The 25,335-nt window shown below is 49.0% G+C and overlaps 1 protein-coding gene across 3 annotated transcripts; it reads left to right on the top strand.

Annotated features, from left to right (window-relative positions):
- The first annotated feature begins 137 nt into the window (after positions 1-137).
- M1AP (meiosis 1 associated protein) lies at positions 138-23,393 on the top strand. 3 transcript variants are annotated; one of them, XM_064653713.1, is made up of 10 exons: positions 138-222; positions 6,471-6,763; positions 10,397-10,579; positions 14,202-14,379; positions 17,533-17,706; positions 19,139-19,289; positions 19,925-20,066; positions 20,619-20,825; positions 21,882-22,037; positions 22,256-23,393. In XM_064653713.1, the coding sequence occupies exons 2-10, from the start codon at positions 6,515-6,517 to the stop codon at positions 22,394-22,396; spliced, it is 1,581 nt and encodes a 526-aa protein (XP_064509783.1). In that variant the 5' UTR covers positions 138-222; positions 6,471-6,514; the 3' UTR covers positions 22,397-23,393. The 3 variants fall into 3 exon arrangements, with proteins under 3 accessions (XP_064509783.1, XP_064509785.1, XP_064509784.1); XM_064653714.1 differs by lacking the exon at positions 138-222 and adding an exon at positions 4,953-5,012; XM_064653715.1 differs by lacking the exon at positions 10,397-10,579.
- Positions 23,394-25,335: the final 1,942 nt, after the last annotated feature.

The raw sequence follows: 25,335 nt of genomic DNA, 5'->3' as shown, positions 1-25,335 counted from the left end.
GAGTCCCGCCCGTCCCGTTCCCGCCGCTCCCGGACCCGCCAAGGACGAGCCGGGGCCGGCCCTGCGCATGCGCGGAGCCGAGTCCCGCCCGTCCCGTTCCCGCCGCTCCCGGACCCGCCAAGGACGAGCGGCGCGGGGCCGCCCTGCGCATGCGCGGAGCCGAGTCCCGCCCGCGGAGCTCCGGGAGCCGCTCGGGACGGGATCGGGAATCGGCGCCCCGAGGTGGGTCCGTGCCCAGAGCCGCGGCATTCCCAGCACTGAAGGGAACCACCCGGGAGAAATGCGGGAGCGAGGAGCGCCCGCGGCGGGGGCGGGACCGGGCACCGCCCCGGGCCCGACTCCAAACCCCGGGCCCGGCTCCGAACCACGTACACGGCAGGGAAAAGGATCTTTTTTTCCAGATTCACTTGTGTAAAATCTTGTCGATAATATTTCGAAGTTGGGAGAGAAAAAAGAAAAACCTGAGTAGTTAAGTTACTCTTTACTTTCCCTGCCTGTTCGGTGCGTTTAAGGCACCCAGACTGTGAGGAACAGAGCATTGGGCACTTACTGCCGTGTAGCAAACCTGAAGGAGAATGTGAGGTAATAATTCAGGAGTGGAAGGTGCACCTTAAAACAAATCAAAGGAGCAGAGATGGGGCAGAGGTTTTTATTCTTGCTTTTGCTTTCATTGCAGTCCCTAAATGCTCAGTCAGGGCTCCAGGCTGGGGGAAAAGCTGGACCCCTCTGGAAAGACATAAGGACGTTTGGTGCATCCTCCCAGCTCCACAGAAACTCTGGGAGTACGGGCTGGGAGGCCTCTTCATCCCAGGTCTCACTGGCAGGGGTGTGACCAGCATGAAAGCAGTGCTCCCCTGCCAGAATTTCATGAAGCTCATTAAAGGAGCAAACCTAGTGATTACCTCCCTGGTCTGTGCCTCACACAGTGACCAGCACAGAGAAAGATGCCATGGCAGCAAGAAATAATGCCTGGAAAACACAGATGGGATGTGAAAGACCCCAGCAAAGCTGCTGGTGTGCCCTGACACCCCTTTGTAGCTTGTCCACCCTTCATGAACACGTGGCTGTCCCAGCATCTGTACAGCCCAGTACGGCTGTCCCAGGCCCTGTACCCAGCACAGTGTCCCAGTTCTGTACAGCCCAGCACAGTGTCCCAGTTCTGTACAGCCCTGCACAGTGTCCCAGGCCCTGTACCCAGCACAGTGTCCCAGTTCTGTACAGCCCAGCACAGTGTCCCAGTTCTGTACAGCCCTGCACAGTGTCCCAGGCCCTGTACCCAGCACAGTGTCCCAGTTCTGTACAGCCCAGCACAGTGTCCCAGGCCCTGTACCCAGCACAGTGTCCCAGTTCTGTACAGCCCAGCACAGTGTCCCAGGCCCTGTACCCAGCACAGTGTCCCAGGCCCTGTACAGCCCAGCACAGTGTCCCAGTTCTGTACAGCCCTGCACAGTGTCCCAGGCCCTGTACCCAGCACAGTGTCCCAGGCCCTGTACAGCCCAGCACAGTGTCCCAGTTCTGTACAGCCCTGCACAGTGTCCCAGTTCTGTACAGCCCAGCACAGTGTCCCAGTTCTGTACAGCCCTGTACAGCCCTGCACAGTGTCCCAGTTCTGTACAGCCCAGCACAGTGTCCCAGTTCTGTACAGCCCAGCACAGTGTCCCAGTTCTGTACAGCCCTGCACAGTGTCCCAGGCCCTGTACCCAGCACAGTGTCCCAGGCCCTGTACAGCCCAGCACAGTGTCCCAGTTCTGTACAGCCCTGCACAGTGTCCCAGGCCCTGTACCCAGCACAGTGTCCCAGGCCCTGTACAGCCCTGCACAGTGTCCCAGGCCCTGTACAGCCCAGCACAGTGTCCCAGTTCTGTACAGCCCAGCACAGTGTCCCAGTTCTGTACAGCCCTGCACAGTGTCCCAGTTCTGTACAGCCCAGCACAGTGTCCCAGTTCTGTACAGCCCTGTACAGCCCTGCACAGTGTCCCAGTTCTGTACAGCCCTGCACAGTGTCCCAGGCCCTGTACAGCCCAGCACAGTGTCCCAGTTCTGTACAGCCCTGCACAGTGTCCCAGTTCTGTACAGCCCAGCACAGTGTCCCAGCCCTGTACAGCCCAGCACAGTGTCCCAGTTCTGTACAGCCCTGCACAGTGTCCCAGGCCCTGTACAGCCCAGCACAGTGTCCCAGCCCTGTACAGCCCTGCACAGTGTCCCAGTTCTGTACAGCCCTGCACAGTGTCCCAGCCCTGTACAGCCCAGCACAGTGTCCCAGTTCTGTACAGCCCAGCACAGTGTCCCAGCCCTGTACAGCCCAGCACAGTGTCCCAGTTCTGTACAGCCCTGCACAGTGTCCCAGCCCTGTACAGCCCAGTATGGCTGACCCAGGCCCTGTACAGCCCTGCACAGTGTCCCAGTTCTGTACAGCCCTGCACAGTGTCCCAGTTCTGTACAGCCCTGCACAGTGTCCCAGGCCCTGTACAGCCCAGCACAGTGTCCCAGCCCTGTACAGCCCTGCACAGTGTCCCAGTTCTGTACAGCCCAGCATGGCTGTCCCAGCCCATCCCCTGCAGCAGGGCCCTGCCTGAAGGACTCCAAGTTTGTTTCTGAAGGAGGACTGGCACAGGCAGTGTTTCACCCACTTCACCTGCCCTGTCCACCTGCCCGGGACTCGCCCTGTTCCCCACCTGCCCCTCTCCAGCAGGCACCGACTGTGAGCAAAGCGGAGCAGGGGGCTCTGCCCTTCCCAAGCACTGCCATGGAGCAGAGCTGGCTTGTGATGTTCGAGGCTGGCCAGTTTAGAGACCTCAATGGCCAGGTCCTCATGTTCTGGGGGGGATTTGCAGGTTTCCCTGTGGGCCAGAAGACAAGGGCAGCAGGCTGCTGTGAGGTGTATCCTCCTTGCTCTGAGGATCCAGCCACAGAGCTCACAGGGGAGGGAGTGTTACTATCTAAAGCTTTAAAAAAATGTACAGGGAATATAAACCTGTGAGAACGTTACACTCAGAACATTTAGACTCAGAGGTCACATCCAGGATAGAAGTTGTTCTGTTAGAGGAGCCATCGAAACACATGAACTGGAGGACGATTCCAGTCTGCTCCACATATCATGGCTGGGCTTCGTGAACGAAGATTTGGGAAGGCTCTATCCACATTTGCTACAGGCACGCTGGTGGCTTATGAGGCCAGTACGTGACAGACATATCCGATTGCAAAAGGCACAGCAGAAAGGCTCCTTAGATGGTGTATTCTGCAAGACACGGTTCTTTCTGCGTTGCCTTTTCTCCTCAAGGGTGATCCTGCGTGTGTTCTTAAAGGAGACAGCAGTGTTATAGATGGGGTGTCTCCAGGCCTCCCGATTGGAGGCCAGGGTGGACCAGTTATGGTGATCAATATGGCCAAGGCTGAGATGTTGTTTCAGGGAGTCCTTGTATCTTTTCTTCAGGGCTCCTCTTGCGGCAGCCGGTGCCAAGTTCAGCCTAAAGCAGGATCTTAGGGAGGGGGTGGTTGGTCCTTCATCCTGGAGACATGAGTCTGCTCCAGTACGTGGGGATGTCTCAGGACTGAGTCTGCTCCAGTACGTGGGGATGTCTCAGGACTGAGTCTGCTCCAGTACGTGGGGATGTCTCAGGATTGAGTCTGCTCCAGTACGTGGGGATGTCTCAGGACTGAGTCTGCTCCAGTACGTGGGGATGTCTCAGGATTGAGTCTGCTCCAGTACGTGGGGATGTCTCAGGATTGAGTCTGCTCCAGTACGTGGGGATGTCTCAGGATTGAGTCTGCTCCAGTACGTGGGGATGTCTCAGGATTTCCCACGTGCCCACTAAAGCAGCCTCCGTGGGGATTCCTTGTGTGCAGCACGTGCTGGGGCTCATGAATTATGCAGGTTTCTATCAGGTTAGTGTGTGTGTTGACAGCATGTCATCCTAGTTCCATAATGAAGATTCCAGGCAAGACAGAGCACCTGCCCCATGAGGCTTCATTAACTGTATGTATAATCTCGTCAAAAAGATATTACAGTACCTATACAATTTAATTCTGGGAATTGCAGCCCATCACTCAAACACAAGTCCCCCATGATAACACAGCTTTCCTCAGAGCACTTCTGGTGGGTTTTATGAATTGGCTGTTGTTCAACAGGAGCACTCGGGCACTATGTGCATTATGTGGCAGCTTGTCCTTGCTCTGCTGCTCTGTCCACACACTGCTTGATAAGGTTTCATCATTACTTGCTTCTTCAGAACTAGAAAATACCTTTTTCTAAACTCTCCTAATGTTATAGTTCCTCTTCTTTTAAGGAAAAAAAAGCTATAAAGGTTATAATGAGTTATTTTAACACTAATATAAAGTGACTACTCTCATGAAGATTTGGTGATTTTATGTCAATAAAAGCACAAGCCTAAAGCCATTTATTTATGATTGGTTATAGCACTGATGTATAGAATAACACATAATATCTTCTGTTATATAGGATCTTGAATAATTTTGTTTTCAGTAGCTTGATTTTGTGCTCTTTTGCTTTTTTTGTTTTTATTCTTCTATTCATCCCTACCTTTTAAAATAAATACCTTCCTTTCTAGGCTAGGTGGACAAAAAGATGCACAACAGAGGCCATCACCACTGCACAGCCACTCCATGTCTCAGGCTTCTCAATGGCTTGCTGGTTTATTCTCTAGTAAACCCCCTTATTTATGCAGCTTGATCTGTTTTCCACATGAGAATATTCATGTTTCCCAGGGTCTTGAAGCTTACTCAGAAAATGACACATTTTTAAACCAGCTATCCTTAATACTCTTTAAGCAGTGGCTTTGGTGTTATTTTCTTAGACTTGGATATTATTTGATGGTTTTGTATAACTGGAACAAATTAAGCACACAGGGTGATGTGCAAGTGCAGAATGTCCTCAGCAACCACAAGGCACACAATCTGATAAAGTTTTCTTTCTGTCCCTGTCTTTCTGGTTCTGAAGAATTTGTGTCTTCTTGCATTGAGCAAAATGTACATCACTGTTAGCTCTGACAGCTGGTAAGTTCTCTTTTATTGAGCAAGAAGTTAATGTCATAGCAGCTGCCAGAACTAACAGTTTTCACTCCTGCACACTGAATTGTGGAGTAATCCCTTAGGATGGCCCCTCTGTCAGTTCACTTGCTGCTTAAATGGAGATGCCATTTTACCACAGCAACCACTTAGACCAGTATACAGAATTCTTCAGCTCTCCAACCTCCCCAGAGCCAAGTGTGACAGGAGGCTGTAACAGAGGGGGACAGTTTACACTGTACATCAAATATTGTACAGAGAGCTGCATATAAATCATAGTAATGTTGCTAAGCAGAGATCAATTAAAACAACAATTATGAAGAAATGAAATTCACTCAGCTGGTAAAGAGTGTAGCTGATGAGAGATCTATTTTACAAATGCATTTTAAAATAAGCATAGTACTGTAAAGTGTCAAGAGTGAGAGAATTCATTCAAGTTTAGGAAAACTGCCCACATGCTCTGTTCGTGTGCTGAAGGGATCTGTGCTCTCCCAGGGCCTTGCAACAAGAGGCCTTGCCTCTCTTCCCACACAAAGAGGATGGGGAATCAGGGAGCCCTCATCTTTCCTTGCCTGCCTTGTGCAAGCTGTCACCTGACACTGGCAGCATTGCTGAGGTGTTCTAACAAACCTCTGTGTCACTTGGCACAGCTCTGGGACAGGTGAAGCACAGCCACCTCCCTGCACAGCATCCCCATCACCAGCCAGCTCTGGGAAACAAAGGTGGTACTTGGCTGGCAGTAGTTTCTGTTGGAGTTTCTGACATTGCAGGTACTTTAATGTTTGCAGTGCTCCCACGTTGTTGAACAAGATGAGGTAGTGCTGTGTTCATCAAAGCTTTTGTCAGTGCAGAGAGCTTATGCCAGGTGTTAGACAGTCTGAGGGACAAGAGTTGGTTGTCCACATCCACAAAGTAATATTTATGTATATGCAATATTTTTTTGATGCATCATGCTGTCGTTTTTTGGATATAGCAGCTACTTGTCTTATACTGCTGGGTATGAAGAAGCAGGGACTGTTTCTCCTTGGTGTTTGGGTAGAACCTGTTGGCCACTGCAGAATTAGGAGGAGGATTTCATAGTCTTGCTTTCCATCAGCTGCTGAAGATCCCTTGTCTGCTGGCCATGGATGCACCTGAGCCACACTAGGGGATCATGAGACATCTCACACAGCTCAGGTGTGGCTGTGCTGCCAACATTGGGAGCTGCTCCAGCTGCACCTGTAAGAGAGTATCTGCCACGAGTCTTTAGTTGAAACATTTTGTTTTCTGACCACATGCATTTTCCCTTGTCTTGTGTGGGTTTATCCTAGAGTAGGAACGACGATTGCTTTGGAGAAAGATGTAGGAACTTCAGTCCTTACTGTCTGCTGTGCCTCAGGTTGCTTTAAATTGAATGGGAAAGGGAGACCTCACTCGTTCTGTTCTTTGTTCATTTCTCCCATTCAGATGCAGATGGATAACTGGATATGTAATACCTGTGTTCAGAAGCCATGAATTCCAGAAAATTACTCTCAGAAACACGGAGAACTTTTCCTGCTCCCAAAGCCCCCTGCCAGCAGCCATCGCGGATCCTCATCGTGGACGCCACGTCCCCGTCCTGGGCCAAGACGTGCTCAGTGCTCTGCGAGGCTCTGGAGAACACGCTGTGCCTGGCCTGTGGCCTGGCAGGGCCCTGCCGTGTGCCCCTGCTGAGCCTCTACGTGGTGCAGCCCCAGCAGGAGTGTCTGCTGCCCTTCACGGTACGAAACTGGGCCTGGGGATCTCAAACGGGAGTGCAAGACATTGTGGGCACTCAGGAGAGAAAGATTTACTGCAAATATGGATCTAAAAATGAATCATTCTCAAAAAGCATAGTTTCACAGAATTTTATGAAAAGTGAAGTTTAAAAGAAGTGTAACATTTTTGATCTGTGAAGCTGCTCACATGCATAAATTAGGCTTTGTTCTCATCTAAAACTTTTGGATATCAGGAGAAAATTCTTTACAGAGAGAGTGATCAGGCATTGGAATGGGCTGCCCAGAGAGGTGGTGGATTCACCATCCCTGGAGATTTTTAAACACAGATTGGAGGTGGCACTGAGTGCCATGATCCAGTAAATGGACTGGATTTGGACCAAGGGTTGGACTCGATGATCTCGGAGGTCTTTTCCAACCCAATCGATTCTATGATTCTATGATTCTGTTGTACCTTTCATATGCTACTTTCTGCACTATCTGTACTGCTGTTCTACCAAAATTATCAAACACAACCCAAGCTGTAATAATTTGGACAGTGAAAAAATATTACCACTGTGGGAGAGATTCCAGACATTTAAAGGAAGAAGTGCAGAGTTAAAATATTATTGCCAAATTTGAGAAATATCCTGAAATCATATAATTACAGAATCATTTTGGTTGGAAAAGACCTCTAAGATCATCAAGTCCAATCCTAAACCCAGCACTGCCAACTCCACCACTAAACCATGTACCTAAGCACCACATCTACACAGCTTTCAAATATATAGATCTAAGTCAATAAGAACAAGCACTGCACTCATCTGGGGCTATGCAGTGGAATAAGTGTAAATGGAGAATGGCAAGCAGCTCTAAAGTAACAGTTTGTGCATCATAAAGTGCACAAGAATCTCTGAAGTCATAGTGTTAGAAACAGTCACACTGAGCAATCTCATTTACACAACATTAATGTAAACACACAGAACTAACCCTTCCACTTTATACAGCAATGGTGAAAACATCCTGAAAGGTTTGGTCAAGTTTTCACATCTCAGGAAAGGTGGAGACCAACTGGGAACAATAAAAAATCAGAGATAACAGTAATTTACCAAATGTGATCTGCAAGAAGAATGTGGCCAATGATGTGTCGTGGTTTAACCTCAGCCAGCAGCCACTTGCTGTATTTTATAGGACAGGTTATAGATAGTGGGACATGGATGACTAAGGGAATACCAAAGAAACATTTTCTGAAGATACTGTGGAATCACTCTGATTAGGCACTTTAAGAGCAAACACTTGTCTTGCTTCCTAGGGTGAATTTACTGGTAATTCATCCTGACATGTCACATGTCACTGCAGGATGGTCTCGGTGATCTGGTTCACAGCTGGTTCCAGGCGTGCTCTCTGTGAGTTTGCATTATGTCCAAGTTAGTTTGTGAGTGTTTGGGGCCAAATCCCCACTTTTATGTTTCCTAGGTATGTCCTGACACTGGTCCAGCACGTGCTGGCTGACAGCTGCCTCCGATCCAATCTGGTAATTGTGGCTCACCAGAGGATGTCTGACCTTTGACACAGTCCCTCTACTTATGAATATTATGACTCTGCTGCTCATGATCAGATGTCTCTGTAATTTAAACAACAGTTCCTCATTTTGATAGTCACAGTTTTTAAAGACGGGAACCTTTAGATCACTGTTTGGCTTTCTTCCTATTACAGGCTATTATATTTCACCAAAGTACCCATACATCGTTAAAGCACTTCTTCCAGACAGCCATCTAGTTTGGGTCTGAAGATACTGCAGGGTGGATAATCAAGTACTTCTCTTGATGATTTCTTCCAGTGGTTAATCACTGTCATTGTGAAACTTGCCCCTGGTTTCTAATTTGAATTTATTTGCTTTAGCTTCCAGGGATTTGTTAATATATTTACTCTTTTGGCTAGATTGAAGAACCTGCTTGTATTTTATCCTTTCTTCCTCTAAATACAAGCAAGTCCTTTCTCAGTCTTCTAGCTGGTAAATCAAAGAGAACACATTATAAGTCTAACTGCAAGGCATTTTTACAACCCCTTAATAACTTCCAAGCCCTCCTGTGTATTCACTCTGCTGTTTTTTTGATTCCAATACTGGACTCAGCAATGCTGTATAGAGAATTAAAAATACCCCTCTTGTTTGCATGACTGGTCATCCCATCAGCTCTTTTGCCATAATACTGCATTTCTCTTGGACTTGTTCAGGACAGCATAGCTCACACAAAGACTCGAGTCAGTCGTGTGCATCCAGACTGTGAGCCCCACTCCCCTTCTCCCCAGCTTTCCTTAGGTGTTCTGCTCTGGGAGCCATCTCTTTATTGTAGATATCTGATGCTGTACTGAAGCTGTTTTTCAGAGCTGTTCTTTCACTTTTAGGAACAGTAAAGTGTTTCAAGGTGACTGTCTTCTTCAGACTGAGTGGCTGAGGTCGCTTAGTTTGTTCAGCTGGAGGAGACTGAGGGCAGAACTCAGGGGGGTCTGCAGCTTCCTCATGAAGGGCAGTACCTATCTCTTCTCTCTGTGACCAGTTGCAGGACCCAAGGAGACAGCTGTACCTTTGTCAGGGGAGGTTTAGGGTGGATCTTGGGAAAAGGTTCTTTTCCCAGAGGGTGGTCGGGCACTGAACAGGCTCCCCAGGGCAGTGGGCATGGCCTCAAGGGTGCCAGAGCTCCAGGAGGGTTTGGACAACGCTCTGAGGGACAGGGTGGGATTGTTGGGGTGTCTGTGCAGGGCCAGGAGTTGGACGGGATGATCCTTGTGGGTCCCTTCCAGTTCAGGACATTCTGTATGTTCTGTGACTCGGTGGACCTAATTTCACTGATAATGGTGTCTGGTCCTCTGCTGCGTCTGGAGTCAGGAACACTTTTACATCTCTGCCTGATGAGTATGTGTTCCATTTTAGCCTTCCTCACAAATACCAGGGCTCCATTACTTCTCCTGCACCCCTGAATTTGCCCATGTCTCAAAGGGCAGGCTGTGAGCACAGTGTCTTTCTGATTCAGCTAGAGAGACTTGACACTTCTCAGTGAGGAACCAAGATAGAGCTGTATTAAAGGGTGCTTGTTAGACAAATCATGTGAAGTCAGAAAAGCCCCAGAGCTGAAAATAAAGACTGGGAGAATACATGGGGAAGTGTCATATATGGTAACCTTTGTCTTACTCTTTCCTGAGTGCTTGTTTATGGTCTCCCCAAAAGGGTCTGACAAGTCCAAGGAGCTTCCCTGGAAAGGGCAGGGGGGCAAAGAAAAGAAAACCAGAAAGTACCTAGATAACTGTGGAGGACAGCACATGGTGACAAGATAGGAAGTGAGCATTAAAGCATCAAAAGCTTTTAATGTGGGACTGAATAAGGACTGTGAGTAGAGCACCTCCTGCTGATGGTGCTCCCTGGCATTGTCATGTCTGTGCTAAGGAAAGGTCATGGGTGGGTAAGAGATAGCAGATGGCCTGAACTAACACTGCATGGAGACAGAGAGGTCTGCAACAGTCCTGGCCAGCCTGGTCCATACTTGGCTCCTGCCCCCAGTCTGAGCTCAGTGCTGTGAATTCAAAACACCTTCCACACTATGGAAAGCTATTCCATGTTATTTGTTTAACAGTCTCTCGTGTTCACTGAACGCTGTTTTGCAGCAAGTGAAAGAGAACTTTGCGCGAGTCCAAGCCTGCCTTTCGGAGCTGCGCTTGCTCCCAGCAGAAGGCTCTTTCCCACAGGGGGGAACTGGAGTGGTACAAGCTGTGCAGGATGGATTGCAGCAATTCAAACAGTACAGCAGACACACAGCAGCAGGAGGCTCAACAAACAGTTCTGTTGAGGTAAGAAAATGTTGCAAAGGTAGTGGAGGCCATCTCATTTCACCAATCATGCTTTATAAATGTATCATCTCATGTACAGTGAACATGCCAGAACATTTTAGGTATTCAGCAGTCTGGCTGTTTCAGAGATCCACTGTCCAGAAATCCTGGATGGAGATACCAAGTCCTTGAATCCCTCTGGACAGATTCCTGTGGAAAAGGGGACATTATCTAGGGAAAACTATATGTACAGCAGTCCTATCAACTGGATGTCCTGGGACAGGATCTAAGAGAGTTTGGTGGCTGTGTTCTCAGCTGGGTGTGTGCTTGCATAAGGAGGGAAGTTGCTAATAACACATGAGAACAGATATATGAAGGTAGAAAACAGAGCAAGGTTCACAAGGAAGTGGAGTTTTAAGCAGTACCAACTGATGTGAAAGAACAGGGAGTTAGAGGGGGAAGGACTCAAAGAAATGGTGTTTTCCTCTGGACGTCAGCAAATATCAGCTCCAAACAATCTTTTATTTCAGACTTCACCAGCTCAGGGGCCACCTGGCTTTGGAGCTTTGTCAGTCATAAAAACAAATTGAGAGTCCCATGAGTGAAATTTCAGGAGTCCTTTTATTTTGTTTAGATCCTTAAACCCTTCTGGTGTCACACAGTCATACTGTGATCAGGCAGACTCTCCTAGCTGTAATTGGGACTCACTTGTCTATCCAGGAAGTCTTTCTGCTGATTTTCTGCTTTTCTGTGTTTTCTTAGGGCCTTGAGGTATCTTTCCTGCCCATTTCGAATGGGATTTGTGCTTTTGTAAAGCTGGGGGTTGGAACAGACTGAGTACACGCTGGAGACAAGACCTTTTTTGACACACAACAAAGTCCAGGATGACTTCTAGCACAGTAGAAGGAACAAGCTACATTAAAAATTAAGCTATCCATGAGTATAGGGAGTTTATACTCCACTAAGCAATCCTTGTTCCTCTAGATGATGCAAGTATTTTGTACTTCTCTTTGCGAGGGGATGTAAGACATGCTGCAGTGACAGGCTGTGATCACAGACAGGCAGAAGGCCATGTTTCTAAAAAAGGCAGCTTTCTGCTTCAGATTCTTAAGTGATTGCATTTTTTTTTCCCATCACAAGCAATTTTTTATGCAGAGTAAGTTGAATTTTTATTTCTGTTTCCTTTTCTCAGAGGACCTTTGAGTGGCTTTGCTCAGATACAGTATCTTTTGAAGAAATAAAAAATATGGGGGGTTAATGCTTCCTGCTTGGAAGTGAAGCCTGGATAACATAGGCCAGTTAAAGTAAGCATTTACCCTGTTAAATTCAACTGTAGGAGGCAGATTATATGTGGTGCCTGAGTCCTTGGCATCTCCCACAAGTCACCGTTTCTGTTTTTGAAGCCTTCTCTGCTGAAAGAGGCACTCTTTGGCTTTTGCTTTTTTTGTTACACTTCTAAAGTAAAAGAGGTTAAACCAAAAGGCTTTCCACGTGCTTTCCTCCACATAGAAGAGACTCCTGAGCTGCACTCCAGGGAGCAGCATTGCAGGGCTCCCCGGGACAGCCGGGCCCAGGCAGGGATAACAGGGACAGGACCACAGCAGGGGGTGAAGAAACAGCCTGTCAGAAGCTGCTGATGCAGGTGCCTGTGTGTGAGCAGCAGGAACAGGAGTGCCTGTGCAGGCATGAACCTCTATTAGAGAACGGCTGCTGCAGTGTGAGACCACGATGGTGTTCAGAGCACAGGGTTGCCCCTGGCAATCTGCTCGTGCAGATCAGCTGTTCAGGCAAACGGGCATTTTCATAACAGTTAAAACACAAAGATGCAAGAATATTCCTAGCTGACCAGTAAGCATAGGAGGCAGGCTTTGTTACAATCTGCAGTCATTTAAAACCCAAAGAGTAGTTAAAAGTAGAAAGAATGACTTACTCTTTTGAGATCCTGACTTCGGCGGGGAAAAATCATCAGCATCAACAAAACTGAATCTCAGTAGCAGTTACAGGGCAGGAAATGTGGCCAACCTGCAATAGGATGAAAAGCATTTTTCAAGTCACCAGTAGCCTGTTTTTTGTGAGATTAGAAAGTATAATGGCATTAAGGGATTATATCTAGAAACTGTGGTAAAACAAAAGGAAGTCACAGTAGCTACCTCAGCTTTTGTATGTGGTAAAATATTTCTCCTGGTCTCTGACCAGCATGTGCCAGTCTGACTCGGGCTGTGAAAAGGGTAAATTGGAGGTGACATGCTACAGATGTAATACAGCCATGGTTTTGATGAAATAAATGTCCATCAGTGTAGTAAATGCTCTTTCTATAGCTCTGCGAAAGATAATTATATCTTTTAGACAGTTCAGCTACCCCCAGCTTAAGAACAGTTCCTGCAAGCCATTTGCATTAGTTCCTAAAAGGTGACCATGAGGCAAACACTAGGGAGAAGTTTGGTTGGAGAGGTTTACTTTGTTAGGGAAATTAGGCTTGATGTGGTATCAACAAGGCTGACACAGCTCCATGTCCCTAGGCCCAACCAATTGTGAGGCTGAGCTCATATTCCCATCAGGCAAACGAACACAGAACACACATGTAACACGTATGTACAGGCATCTGTGTTCACACAGATCACAGACACTCAGAGCACTCACACGCACAAAAGTGCCCCGGTGGCCTCAGCCTGTGCCCCTCTCTGAGCAGGATGAGATCCACCTGCAGGAATATGTGTGTGCATAAATAAATGTGTGTGTACACACATCTCTGTCTCCATCCCTACAGCGTGGATCACTCCAGCAGCTGGTCTCAGACACTCAGTCTACCCAGCACCTGCTCCTAGATCCCGGTCTCCCTAGTTTCTGCCATCTGGACATATGAGTCCCCAAGGCTCCAGTTACTGGTACAAACTGTCATGTTTACACACAGACACACTCAGACCTGGCCAGGACTCTTGTCATCCCTCCCCACCAGCCAGCTCCTCCCACGTTCTCAGCCTTGGAACCCCCTTGGTTCCCAGGCCATGTCACCCCTTCACCGTCTGCTCTGTTCTGACCTTCACTGGCAATCACACACAGACCTCCCCCCTGAGCTGTGCTCCAGCTGCTGCACTGAGACCCTCACATACACAGGCACACAGAAGAGAGTCCTCACCCAGAAAGCTGGTGTTAAACATACCTGACAGACTTCTAGAAACTCTTCTAAAAACTCTTTGCAGTTACTTAGTATTACACCAAAACTGGGCAGTGGGTATCACACCTACTGTTGCTCTCTTAAGAAATATCTTTAGGACAGACTGTACACTCCTTTAACAAATATAAAATTCCCATTCAGCTTTCAAGTGAGAAGGCTGGATTTAGTCTATTTGAGCTCTAAGTGACAGAGTAATGGGAGGAAGTGGTGTCAAGGCAAGTCCCTTCTTACACACACAGACTCACTGACTGTACGTGCAAAGCACAAAACACCTGTAAATTGTTCCATCTTCCAGCAGTGGCACAAAACCTGTAGATGTTCCTCCAGTGACCCTCTCAATCCATTTCATATTGGCTTAAATGTAAGCCAAAGCTCAAAAAAAAATGCTTTCAAATCTGCTTTTGAATGGATATTTTTAGTGAGGATTAGGGCAGAGGCAGCTCTTGCACACTCTGGTTTGTGTTTCAGATCACAGTTCTGACTAGCCAGTCCAGCAAAGAAATGGTAAAACAGCTGGAAAAGAAGTTAAAAGATGTAGACCTTGTGAGTCTGCGAAGACTACAAGTCATTGAGGTTCTGAAGAGAGACTTCCTGGAGCCCGAGGAGGTGGAGCAGTGTGTGCCAGCAGAAGAGCCCAGCAGCAGTGGTGAGTGTAAGGCAAACAAGTGCTCAGGGAAGTTTGGGCAGCAGGACAGCCAATAGTTCTTGCTTTGGTCTGACATCTGTCACTTACCTTTGTGCCATTTAATGTCACTTAGGTAAGTGAGAACTGCTGTGCCTGGAGGAACAGGGGGAAGTTTGTACCACAGCACTTCTCTGGAGCTTTAGCACATTTGGGCAAAAATTCATGCATTAATTCAGCTCTAAGTATTACTTAAAATTTACATCATGTGCAATACAGTTGCACTGAGGGATTAAAGAGAAAAATGCACTGAGTTTATGGGGATAACACACTGACTCACACACCCCCCTTCTGCTGCTGAACATCACCCTGGGCACTTGACTGCCTGATCAAAAGATCCTCGGTGCAGTCAGAGGCAGCCTGGGTCCTTGAAGCAGGTAGTGGGGAAAGGAGAGACAGGAGAGACAGGCAGGCCATTTGCAATTCCAAGGGTCCCCTTTAGTCCTTTCTCCTGGACTACATATTGCACGGTTCTGGGAAGAGTTACTTTCATTGACCAAGTCAGGTACTCAGCCTCTTGATTAGCTGATTTTTTGTCACTAACAATGTTCTTGCTTACCTGCTGCTTCTCCATGCTTAGGGCAGTTTTTCTTGAGCAATTAAGGTTGTATTTCTTCAGCAACCAGTAGTTGCACATCAGCGAGTTCTCTACAAGCCTCTGCTTTCCACAACAGGTCTCCTTTTAAAGGTCTTTCCTGCAGACACTTAAATTCCCCAGGAACAAGACACACCTGGTTCCATGCCTGGGTCACACAGCAAGCTCTCACAATGAGTTGATAATGAGCTTAAAAAACTGAGTCCAAATGCCTTCCAAAGTTAGTGTAAGACCTGTTCCTAGCAATGTCAGTATTGTTTTTACTGAGTGACAGGCAGTGTTGGATGTTGTTGCCTTACTTGTCTCTAGCTGTTTGTCTTTTCTGGTTGCAGTAGCAAATTTCTGGTCAATTGTCACTGTAGGGACTGGGAATGTTTAGGTGGGTTGCAGGTTCCCTTTTGCCCTGTCCCTCACACCCTGGCCACATGCTTCATTAGTGAAAGAGTGAGCAAGTACACTCCAAACCCTGGATTTTTCCTGGCCATATCTCTGAAGAACTCCTCCCTTAATTTGACAGTTTTCAGCAGCAGGAATTTAAACAATGAGAAGTTCAGAGATTGAAAGTCCTATTAGGTCCTGTTTGGACTATTTTTGCTTCAGAGCGAAAGGTGCTGAGCAGACTCTAAATAAACCAGTGAGATGGTGATCCAAAATCCAGTTCCAGCTCCATCCATTGCAATGTTGCTATAACTGCAACTTTCATACCTGCATTTTGTTTTTCCCAGCTTGCAGATCTCCTTGGTGATTTCAGCCCTTTCTCAAGGCTGGTAAAACAATAAAATGCTACCTAGCAGGAGTTCAGGCTGGTTTTCCCCCATGTGCAGCACAGCACTGACTGGGGTGTCTGCTACAGATGACGATGGCTCTCTGTGCTGCCCCTGCATCCCACTGAGCTGCTGGCAGACCAAAGCAAACACTGAGTCCTATAATCCAGCACTCAGAGAGACACCAACGCTCTTACTGCCAATTAAAAGCTTCCTTTCCCTCCGCGAGACGTGGCTGGTTATTCTGCACTCTGGGAGAGTCTCTGCAGGTAAAACTGCTTGGCTGGAGAAAAGCAGGGCTCTGCTACCACTAAGTGGGAAAAGGGAGTCCTGAGGAGAAGGAATCAAGGTTCTGCCACTCTGACCTTAGAATTAATTTAATTTGCCAAAACCACAGCAAAAAAGGGGGTTACAAAAAATACAGTAAAGAACATTGAAGTTGGAAGATTCAGCATGCAGGAAGTGCAAGATTAGTGCTGTGTTGAACTGTGGAATAAACATTTCGATGCAGCACAAAGAGGTTCATCCCACTGAGGGTATTTCTTCCATTAGTTTGTTTCACAGCTGTTTGAACCTACTTACATTTTTAATATCCAGAGCAGGATCAGGATATCCCCTCCACAGGCTCATTCCCAGGTTAGTGCAGTTAGAAAAGACTCCAATATTTTGAACCCCCACAGCTGGCAAATATTCGAATAGCTTTGAACATGCTCAGAACAGTCTGGGTAAGAAACACGGCCTGTTTTCTTCGAGAGGAACTCCCTGGGAGGTGCATTTCCAGACAAACACAGACCACCTGATGAGGGACAAGGATTGCTTTTTCAAACTGCAGAGCAGCTCCTCTGTGGGACAGAGGCTAAATCTGCAACGTTTCTTGAATTATAAAGCATTAGTGCTTGCCAGACTGCAGAGGGAGCAGAGATGGGATGTATCTAAACCCCCCAGAGAGCAATGCACACAGCATTTGTGGTGGGAATGGTCTGTGGGAGTACCTGACAGGATGCCTGGCCTTTGGATGGACTGGCCTCTAGCTGATAACTTGAGCATTATTATTCTCTTTCTTTTGCCCCAGCCCCATTACACTGGCTGGAAGCAGCTGAGCATTGCCAGACCTTTGGCTGACAAAGCTCAGTATTTCCATGTGTTGGAGGTACTGGTCCCAGCTAGTTCTGTTTGGGGGAAACAACAAACAAGCACTGAAGATAAAGCACTAATACATTTTTTATGAACATAAAAATTCTTCTGCAAGTCTCAGGGAACCTTTTTCTGGATGGGCTCTGCAGATTGTTTACCATTTTGCTCAGATCTAAAATCTGTAGGGAACACACCACCAGAACATGACCAGCCTGCTCTCCAGCTGCATCAGTGCAGGGAAGTGGGAGCAAGGCTCAAAGCATCAGGGCAAGGGACTGTTGGTGCCCCTTGCTAAGGGAAAAGGAGGAAATGCTTTAAAACTGAGGAGTCTCTGAGGCCAGCAATGTGAACTGTGATGGTTCACAGCAGTCACAACTTGTAGACAGTCCCAGCACCCCAGGGATGGAAAGGGTGCTGGGGTGGCCTGTGGAGCAGGCCAGCTCCCAGCAGGGTCCCTGGAGTCACAGTGCTGTGGTGGGATTTGCATGGTAATGGCTTCTGAAGCACTTTTTTTGTGACAGCACTCAAGGTATTAAGGAGGTGTAATGCAGTGGAAAATGCAAAAGAATGTTCTTTTCTATGGCTGAAAATATTTGTGCTTTTACACCTCTTTTTCCCCCGCAGATATTGCAATCCTGGGAATGGATATTGATGTGCAAAGCGTAGAGGACAATGTCATCAGCTTGGAGATGCTGTTTAAAACATGGCTCCATGACTATGGCACGGAGAGGGAGCAGCTCCATCTCCTCCTTCCACTGGGAGGTTTCAGCCATGCTGCTGCACCCAAGAGCACCATAAGTATTTAATTTTCTCCCCCCCTCTGCAGGGAGCTCCTGAATTCCACACCTTAAAGGTTATCCAGGCTTGTCCTATGGGCACATTCCCTCCCACGGGCATGTTTCCTCCCATTTAGAGAGTGAGGTCCCTCCAAGGGAAGTCTCTGGGTGACTGGGAACGCTGGGAGTTGTCTCAGGCCGATAGGAGCCTATTGCTCAGAGAGCTGTTTGTTTGCTGCCACATCCCATGGCTGCTGAGGCTACAATTAATTTCCATTCTGCAGCAAAATGTGCCTGGAGGAGCATGTGAATTTATAGCCATGTAGTCAAGGGAAAAGGGGCCTTTTACGTCCTGGGAGTTGAATAGCCCTAAAAAATGTGTTCCTTCTGTTCAATATTAAAAGTCTGTGCCAGAGCTGCACTTAAGTAAAGGCTGTCTTACAAAAGGACTTGGCTTTTATTTATATCTAGTGATTTAAGGCTAAAATAGCTCATGTTCTAGCTGGAGCTGCCAACAGTTATCATAATGTATGGGAAAATTTGTAAGGAATATGTCTTTTTTTTTCCCTTTATTAGTCTAAATCCAAATCCCTAATCCATCTTTGGGTGACTGCTGAAAACACCAACAGCTGCAGCAGACATAGGTGTGTTCTGCCAGTTGCTGACTGTACTGTCACTCCTGCAGTGCCATGGGAAGTCCCTGCAATCCCCTTTCCACACCTCTCCAGTGTGGTGCTCCTGTGCATATGCCCATTGCTGTCACAATGGGAGCACACTTGTCTTCTGGTGATCCACAGGCCAGTTCCAGGCTGGAACCAAAGCTCATGGAGAATTACTGATGTGCTCCACAGCAAGCAGATGAGAATGCCTGGTGGGCACTTTTGTGTGTGTAGTAGCTCCATATCAGCCTCCAGCACAGGCAGTTATGATATTGATTTTCCTTCATCCTAACATCGGATTTCTTACTTGATGCATTGTCTTATTACAGCTAGCAAGGCAAACCAAGTTACACTGCAGTCAGGTTTTTTCACCTTCCCACACTCAGGGAATCTGTGGAAGGCCAGAGAGATTGTTTGGAGCTCTGTGTCATTTTACACCAGTGTTAGTGACATCAGTGTCCTGTGTTTCTCCACAGACACAGATAGAAAAGCTGTAGGCAACATGTAGCCCTGAAGCCAGTGTGGCTCTGGGAAACAAGCTGCTTCTCCCTCTCCAGCTGGCCACTCACTGCCCAGGCTGGAGCTTGCCTGCCCAGTTACTGACCAACCATCCTTTCATTAACACACCAAGTATGTGCTGGTTCCCCATGTGTGTAAAACGGGGACAGGTTGTAGCCTCGTGTCAGGTTTTAGTTTTCTTCCCTCAATAGTTGCTAGAAAACATTAACTTTGTAAGTGCTTTGAACGTCTCCTGTGCTAAACACTTCCAAAACCTAAACCAATCTCCTTCTCCAGTGTGCCTGAAGTGCGACCTGCAGGAGAGGCTGCTCGACCCAGCTCTGCTTTCGGGGCCGGCTGATGGCACTGGGAGAGCAGCAGATGCCAGTTCTCCCTGGCACGTGGCAGCCTGGCCAGCCACAGGGCTGCACAGACTCCGGGTGGTAAAGTAAGTGTTGCTCCGTGCCCAGGAGGTGGTGGAACAGCAGCTTCACTCTTCCTGTGCAGTGTCAACCTGGGACCTGGGAACATCAGCATAAAGCACTGGGGGACTCAAAAGTTCTGGTCAGCAAAACTGTGCTGTGAGATAGCCCCTGTACCTCTTCCTGCCATGGAGCAGCACAGCCCACACACAGACAGGAGCACAGCACAAGTGGTGGTACTGTGGCACTGGCACTGATGAGTGTAACACCACAGGTGTTATTTGTGCAACGGTTGTTTCCCTCCAGTGTAAAGGTCTGTAGATCAGAGGCATTGCAATAATTCTGCTGTTCTCTCACTACCTAATGAGGCCACAGCAACTAATTGGATGTCAGAGTCTGAGCTAATTAGTTGGACTAGTAGTAAAAAAGCAAGCAAAGCCTCATAGTGCTGTGTGACTTCACCTAAGGATGTGCTCGCTTTCCTGGCAGCAGTTTGTGGCTGGTAAGCACAGAGCACAGCACAAGTGATGCTCTCTAGTGTCTTTTCTGAGGTTTATTTGGGGGGGGGGGAAAAGTTACTTTTGAACTATGCAGTTGCTATTAAAATGCTTCTCAGCCTGTCAGTAGCTGAAGAGCACTAACAGGAGCCATATGCTTGCAGGGCTCTGAAGTCTGAAGGTGTCTGTGAGTCTGTACTGTATGGCCTGCCCTTCATCATCAAGCCCACGAGCTGCTGGCAGCTGGACTGGGATGAACTGGAAACAAACCAGCACAGCTTCCATGCTTTATGTCATAGTCTTCTGGTAAGTGCCTGAAAATTGCAGTGTGATGGGGAGGGATTGCCAGAGAAAGGAACAGTTAGTGCAAACCCCATAAAATCTGTAGCCTGCATCAGAAAACATATTTCAGAAGCTGCAACTCATCTTATGGGCCAGAGCTGTGCTTGTAAATCTTTCCAGCCAAGGCATCCACTGGAAAGATGCTACAGCACATCAAACCTTAGAGAAGACCCTTGAGCCTATCAGAAATCCAGTGTTTGGGGATATGAAGTGCAAATGTCAGAGTTGGAGTTAGATTTGTATCTTTAATGTGAAAAAAATTAACCAAGGCTTGGACTGTGGAGGACTGTCAATTACTGACAAGTTATAAAGCAAAATTGGATGTTTTTCTTAAGAATTGACTTGCATTTAATTAAAAAACAAATACCATACTGTCCTCAACCATACTGCAGAATAGTGTTCTTATTCTGATGTGTGAGTGTGTGCCTGCTCCTGAGCCCTACAGCCCACGCTGACAGTGCTGAAGGAAGTGGCTCTTGCCTGTTGTTCACTTCGGGTTTGGCTTTTGCCATTTAGCAAAGGAAGTGGATGCTTTTGGCCAGGCACGAACCTCAGAACACCAATCCAAACTGGAACATTGGGGTGCATTCCTATTATGTCATCGTCCCTTCCGACTCTGCCACTCTACTTGTCAAAGCAGTCGCCATCAGGGAGCTCCTGCTGCCTTCAGCCTTCCCAGCCCTCCTTGCTGAGCACCCCGAGCGCATCCGTGGCCCCATAGAGGTGAGTCAGTGCAGCCCTACTCTAACCCCTGTGCCCAGGTCCCAGGGGAGTCAGTGCAGCCCTGCTCTAACCCCTGTGCAAAGGTCCCAGGGGAGTCAGTGCAGCCCTGCTCTAACCCCTGTGCCCAGGTCCCAGGGGAGTCCCTGGAGCCCTGCTCTAACCCCTGTGCCCAGGTCCCAGGGGAGTCCCTGGAGCCCTGCTCTAACCCCTGTGCCCAGGTCCCAGGGGAGTCACTGGAGCCCTGCTCTAACCCCTGTGCAAAGGTCCAGCGGTACAGGCAGAGATCAGAGCAATGATCAGCCCTATGCACAGGCCCTACAGCTGCTGCTGAAGCTGTAGCCATCTCCCTCATTGCCAAGGAACACAGATCTCCTCATACTTCAGAGAGAGGTGCTTTAGGCAATAGATAAATCAATACATAGAGTACCTCTGTTTCTTCCAGTAGATTCAGGCTTCTGCATTTCCTGTTCTGCCAAGTGGTCTACCTCTGCTCCAGGTGCTGCCAGGAAAGGCAGAGCTCTCACTACAGCCTTAGCAGATAAATAGAGAAGGAAATGGCTGGGAATATGTCTAGTGATAGCTGGAATATGATGGAGCACTCCAAAACTTCTTTCCAGCAGAGGACATATCCTACAGCTTTCTTCATGGACAGTTGATGCCTGTCTTTTGGAGCAATGCTGTATGTCTGTGGCAGAGAGCGGGAAGAAGTCTTACGAGGCAGAGTTGAGGGTGACAGTGCCCAGAAAGGGTGCTCCAGCTTGTTGGCTGATTCTGGGCATGGGGCAGGATAGGACTGCATCTTGTAAGGGAATGCTTAAATCCATTAAGACCTGGTGGCAGATGCCTCTTGTTCCTACACAGCTAAGAGTGCTCCTTGTGGGTAGCAGCACAGCCAAAGATCCCCTCCCCTATCACTGCAGGGTGGCATGGAGTGTCTGCAACACTCATCCCTGGAAACCACCCCTCCCAGTGCTCAAAACAACAACCCCCCACACACAAACCCCACAGCCTCTACTTGTCACATCCCATAGCAACTCAGTTCTTTCTCCTGAGCAGAGTGCCCTGAACAGCTTGGAAGTGGAAGTTGCTTATAACCCCTTACACCTAAAAAGCAACCTCTACAAATACCTGAAGAGTTGGTTGTACAAAGCTCCACATCGGCAGCAGGCCCAGCCCCGGGAGCAGCGCCCGGAGCGGCATCAGCCCAAGCAGGTGAGTCCCTTGCCTGTGAGCAGCCTGGAGTGTGTGTTCTGCCCATCTGGTCAACCTCCTACAGAGGGCTGAGGGCAGCTCCCTGTACCCGGCAGGGATGGGTGCAGGATCAGCTCGTGCAGCTGAGAGGGACACTGGGCACATTCAGACACAGCCACAGTGGGACAAGCCAGCGCCTCCTCCCACAAGATGCACTTATGTTTTGTCCTGTCTTGCAGCCCCAGAGCAGAGCCAAAGCTGCAGTGGCACCCCTTCTGATGGCTCCCTCTCCCCTCCAAACATTCAGACCAGCAGCAGCGAGGAGAGACTCCTGTGAGCGCTCCCCCCTCCCCAGGGAGTACGATGAGTTCCTGCAGTGAAGCCCAGGCTCTGCTGGGGCTGCCCATGTGCAGTCACAGCTCAGCTTCTTGCTCAGCTGCACCGGGCCGGAAGCGGTCAGGCAAGACAGAGCTCAGCCTTGGGCACACAGGCACTTCCCATCGTTTGTTCCTCCTGGTTGTTTTACAGTTCTGTTCGGCACCGAGTCAGTCGACAGGAAGTTTCTGCTCTGGGACCCTCTGTCCAGAGATCCAGCTATCCCCCACAACACCACGTATTTCCTGTTCTTGTCTGCACACATCACAAGCATGCCTCAAATTTGGGTTTCTGAGACTGGGCTAACACAGGCCACAAACCACAGATTGCTGTCAGCGGGTGCGGAGGAGCTGCAAGCAGGGTGGGGAGGAAATCAGACAGACAAGGCAGGCAGTGACACCGAGCTGCCTTCATCCTGCAGCAGCAGGTTCAGTGGGGTGCCTGGAATTCCTTAAAGCTTGGAATTCTGCCCTCCCAGGCACAGCACTACCCATGATGATGATGATTTGCTTGCTTCCGAGGCTGGCCTCGCTGTCCAACACCCCAGCCAGTGAAGGGGTTTGTAGCAAGTGCCAAGCCAGGGCTGGCTCCTGCACAGTGACATCTCATGCAGTTGGAACTGCAGCACAGCCCCAGCCCCATCTCCTCCTCCCGGACCACCTGTGCTATGGGGCTGGTCCACGAGCCAACACAGCAATACTTTTTGGCAGGGTTCAGAAGATTCTCAGATCATAGTATGACATGGCAGGGGAAAAATGCAGCACCACACTGGCCTAGAGCTTTTCAAGAGAGTTTCTGCCCAGTGCTGGCACATGTCAGCCTGGTTTTCAGTGCAGGTGTAGGGCAGCTGCCCCTGGCAGGGCAGAAGCTGAGGGCAGCTCAACCAAGCCAAGGTGGGGTGGTCTCTACCAGCCCCCAATGCCAAGCACCAGCACGGTTTGTGTTCTACTTACTTTGTTCTGACAAGCTGTTTCAAAATAAAGTTATCCACCATAATGTTCACTTTCTGCCTATGGTTTATAATGTGTACAGCATTGCTATCCCAGCACTGACCTGTGCTTCCTGAGAAACAGCTGCAGTTGAGCAAGGGCACAACACAGGCACAATCCTCCCCGGGGCTGTTCAGCAGGAGTGCAGAGCTGTCAGAGCCCTCTCTTCTCCCTGGGCTCTCAGCTCATTGACAGGCCCTGATAGCCATCCAAGGGCACGGGCCTGCTCTTCCCATGCCCTGGCATCTCAGGCAGCTGCTTGCAGCAAGATATCAAGGGCAGATACTCTGGAAAACAAGGCAGACACCCCTGCAGGCACAGGGATATGGACTCATTGGGTGCAGGCTGGTGGCCAGCTCTGCCTGTCTGGAACAATGCTGGGGAAGGGACAGGAGCAAAGGGCAGTGATATACATACAAATGGCCCAGCCTGGGGTGTGCAAGCCAGGCAACAACATGAGAATGACAAAACCAGGGGAGGGAGGGAGGGCGGCAGGTAGGACATGGAAAGTCTTTGGAAGTCCTGAGTTGCCTGTTAGGAGAGAAGATGCTGTTGCTATAGCAAGAAAAATAAATATGCTTTCCTTGCAGCCAAGAGGAGAGCAGGGCTGTGCAGGGACCACTGGGCTAGCACAGATGCTGGAGCATCTTCCTTCCTCGCTGTCACCTTTTAGGTGCCAGCTGGGTCAGCCCAGCACATTCGCCACGCTCAGCTCCACGGGAAGGCACGGACACAGCACACAGAGGTGCCCACAGGGATGGAGAGGAACGAACACCCAAGGCTGTACATGAAGGGAGAACCCCAGGGAGGCTGCTCTTCATTGTTTAAGTTATGGAGCCTCTCACTGGAGTCATGAGCAAGGATTATGGGCAGGTGGCCTGGGCCACCTAAGCAATGCCCAGAGCTCATCTCTGGAGCAGAACTGCTCTTGGGATATGGACATGGAACCACCATGGACAGGAACACAAGCAAGGGACCACCCAGCAGCTAACACCGTCTTCTCCTGCCCCTCATCCCAGCAGGAACTGCCTCAGCCTCCCTCAGATTCCCAAAACCCCTTAGACTTCTTTCCCGTTTCATGCAGCAAAACCCCAATGGAGAAGACAACCCAGCCCAGAACAGCCACAAATTGGTCCTGGCTACAGCTGAGCTGTATTGTGACAGGGCTGAGGGTTCCCCCTGCAACTTGGCCATTAGACAAATGGCCAGTCAGAGCTTACCACCTTGGCACCATCTCACCAGCCTGAGGCCCTGAACCTGATCCTCCAGACTTCCCCAGCAGTTTTTGGCTCCCTGGGTCTGAGGTAGGGCTGCAGAAGTCGTGCTTAGCCCTCTGCACAGGTCCAGCACAGTGGTGTCGCCTGCCTGCCATGCTGCCGTCAGTATCACAGGCTGCTAAACCTGCACAAGTCACCAGCAGCCCCATCCAGACAAGGGTGCAGCCAGTACCAGGGTGCCTCATCTGACCCTACACAGAAGGACATGAGATCTCTCAAAACCATTACCAGTACCAAAAGGACAACCTGTTTTTCCTCTGCATAGGTTTCTGCCCAAGGCTGGCCACACTGCAATCAGCCTCAGACCACAGAGCAGGGATCACAGATTTTGCCATTTAAGTCAATGGGATCCAGACTGGGCTATCTCAGGCCTTTCAGGAGCAGTGGGAGATCAGCAGTGGGATCAAGCTAGGGGAAGAAGAGATCCTGTGACTAATCAACAGCCACTGAGCTGCAGCAGAGCTGGAGCCTGTCCCTGCCCAGCCTTATGCATGGAGGCCATCACATCCATACCCTGATCAGCACATAAAGATATCTGTGAGCCTGACTCTCACATCCCTTAATCCCCTGGCATCAGGGCATCCTAGCCACAGCTGAATCTGGCATGCACTTTTCATTGTTGTTCCCCCTTAGCTCAGTAACTCTGGCACAGACACCAGTGTGTGACCATATGAACAG

The sequence above is a fragment of the Pseudopipra pipra genome, chromosome 4, assembly GCF_036250125.1.
Source record: "Pseudopipra pipra isolate bDixPip1 chromosome 4, bDixPip1.hap1, whole genome shotgun sequence".
Taxonomy (NCBI): Eukaryota; Metazoa; Chordata; class Aves; order Passeriformes; family Pipridae; genus Pseudopipra; species Pseudopipra pipra.
This window is presented reverse-complemented; position numbering and strand designations above follow the sequence as displayed.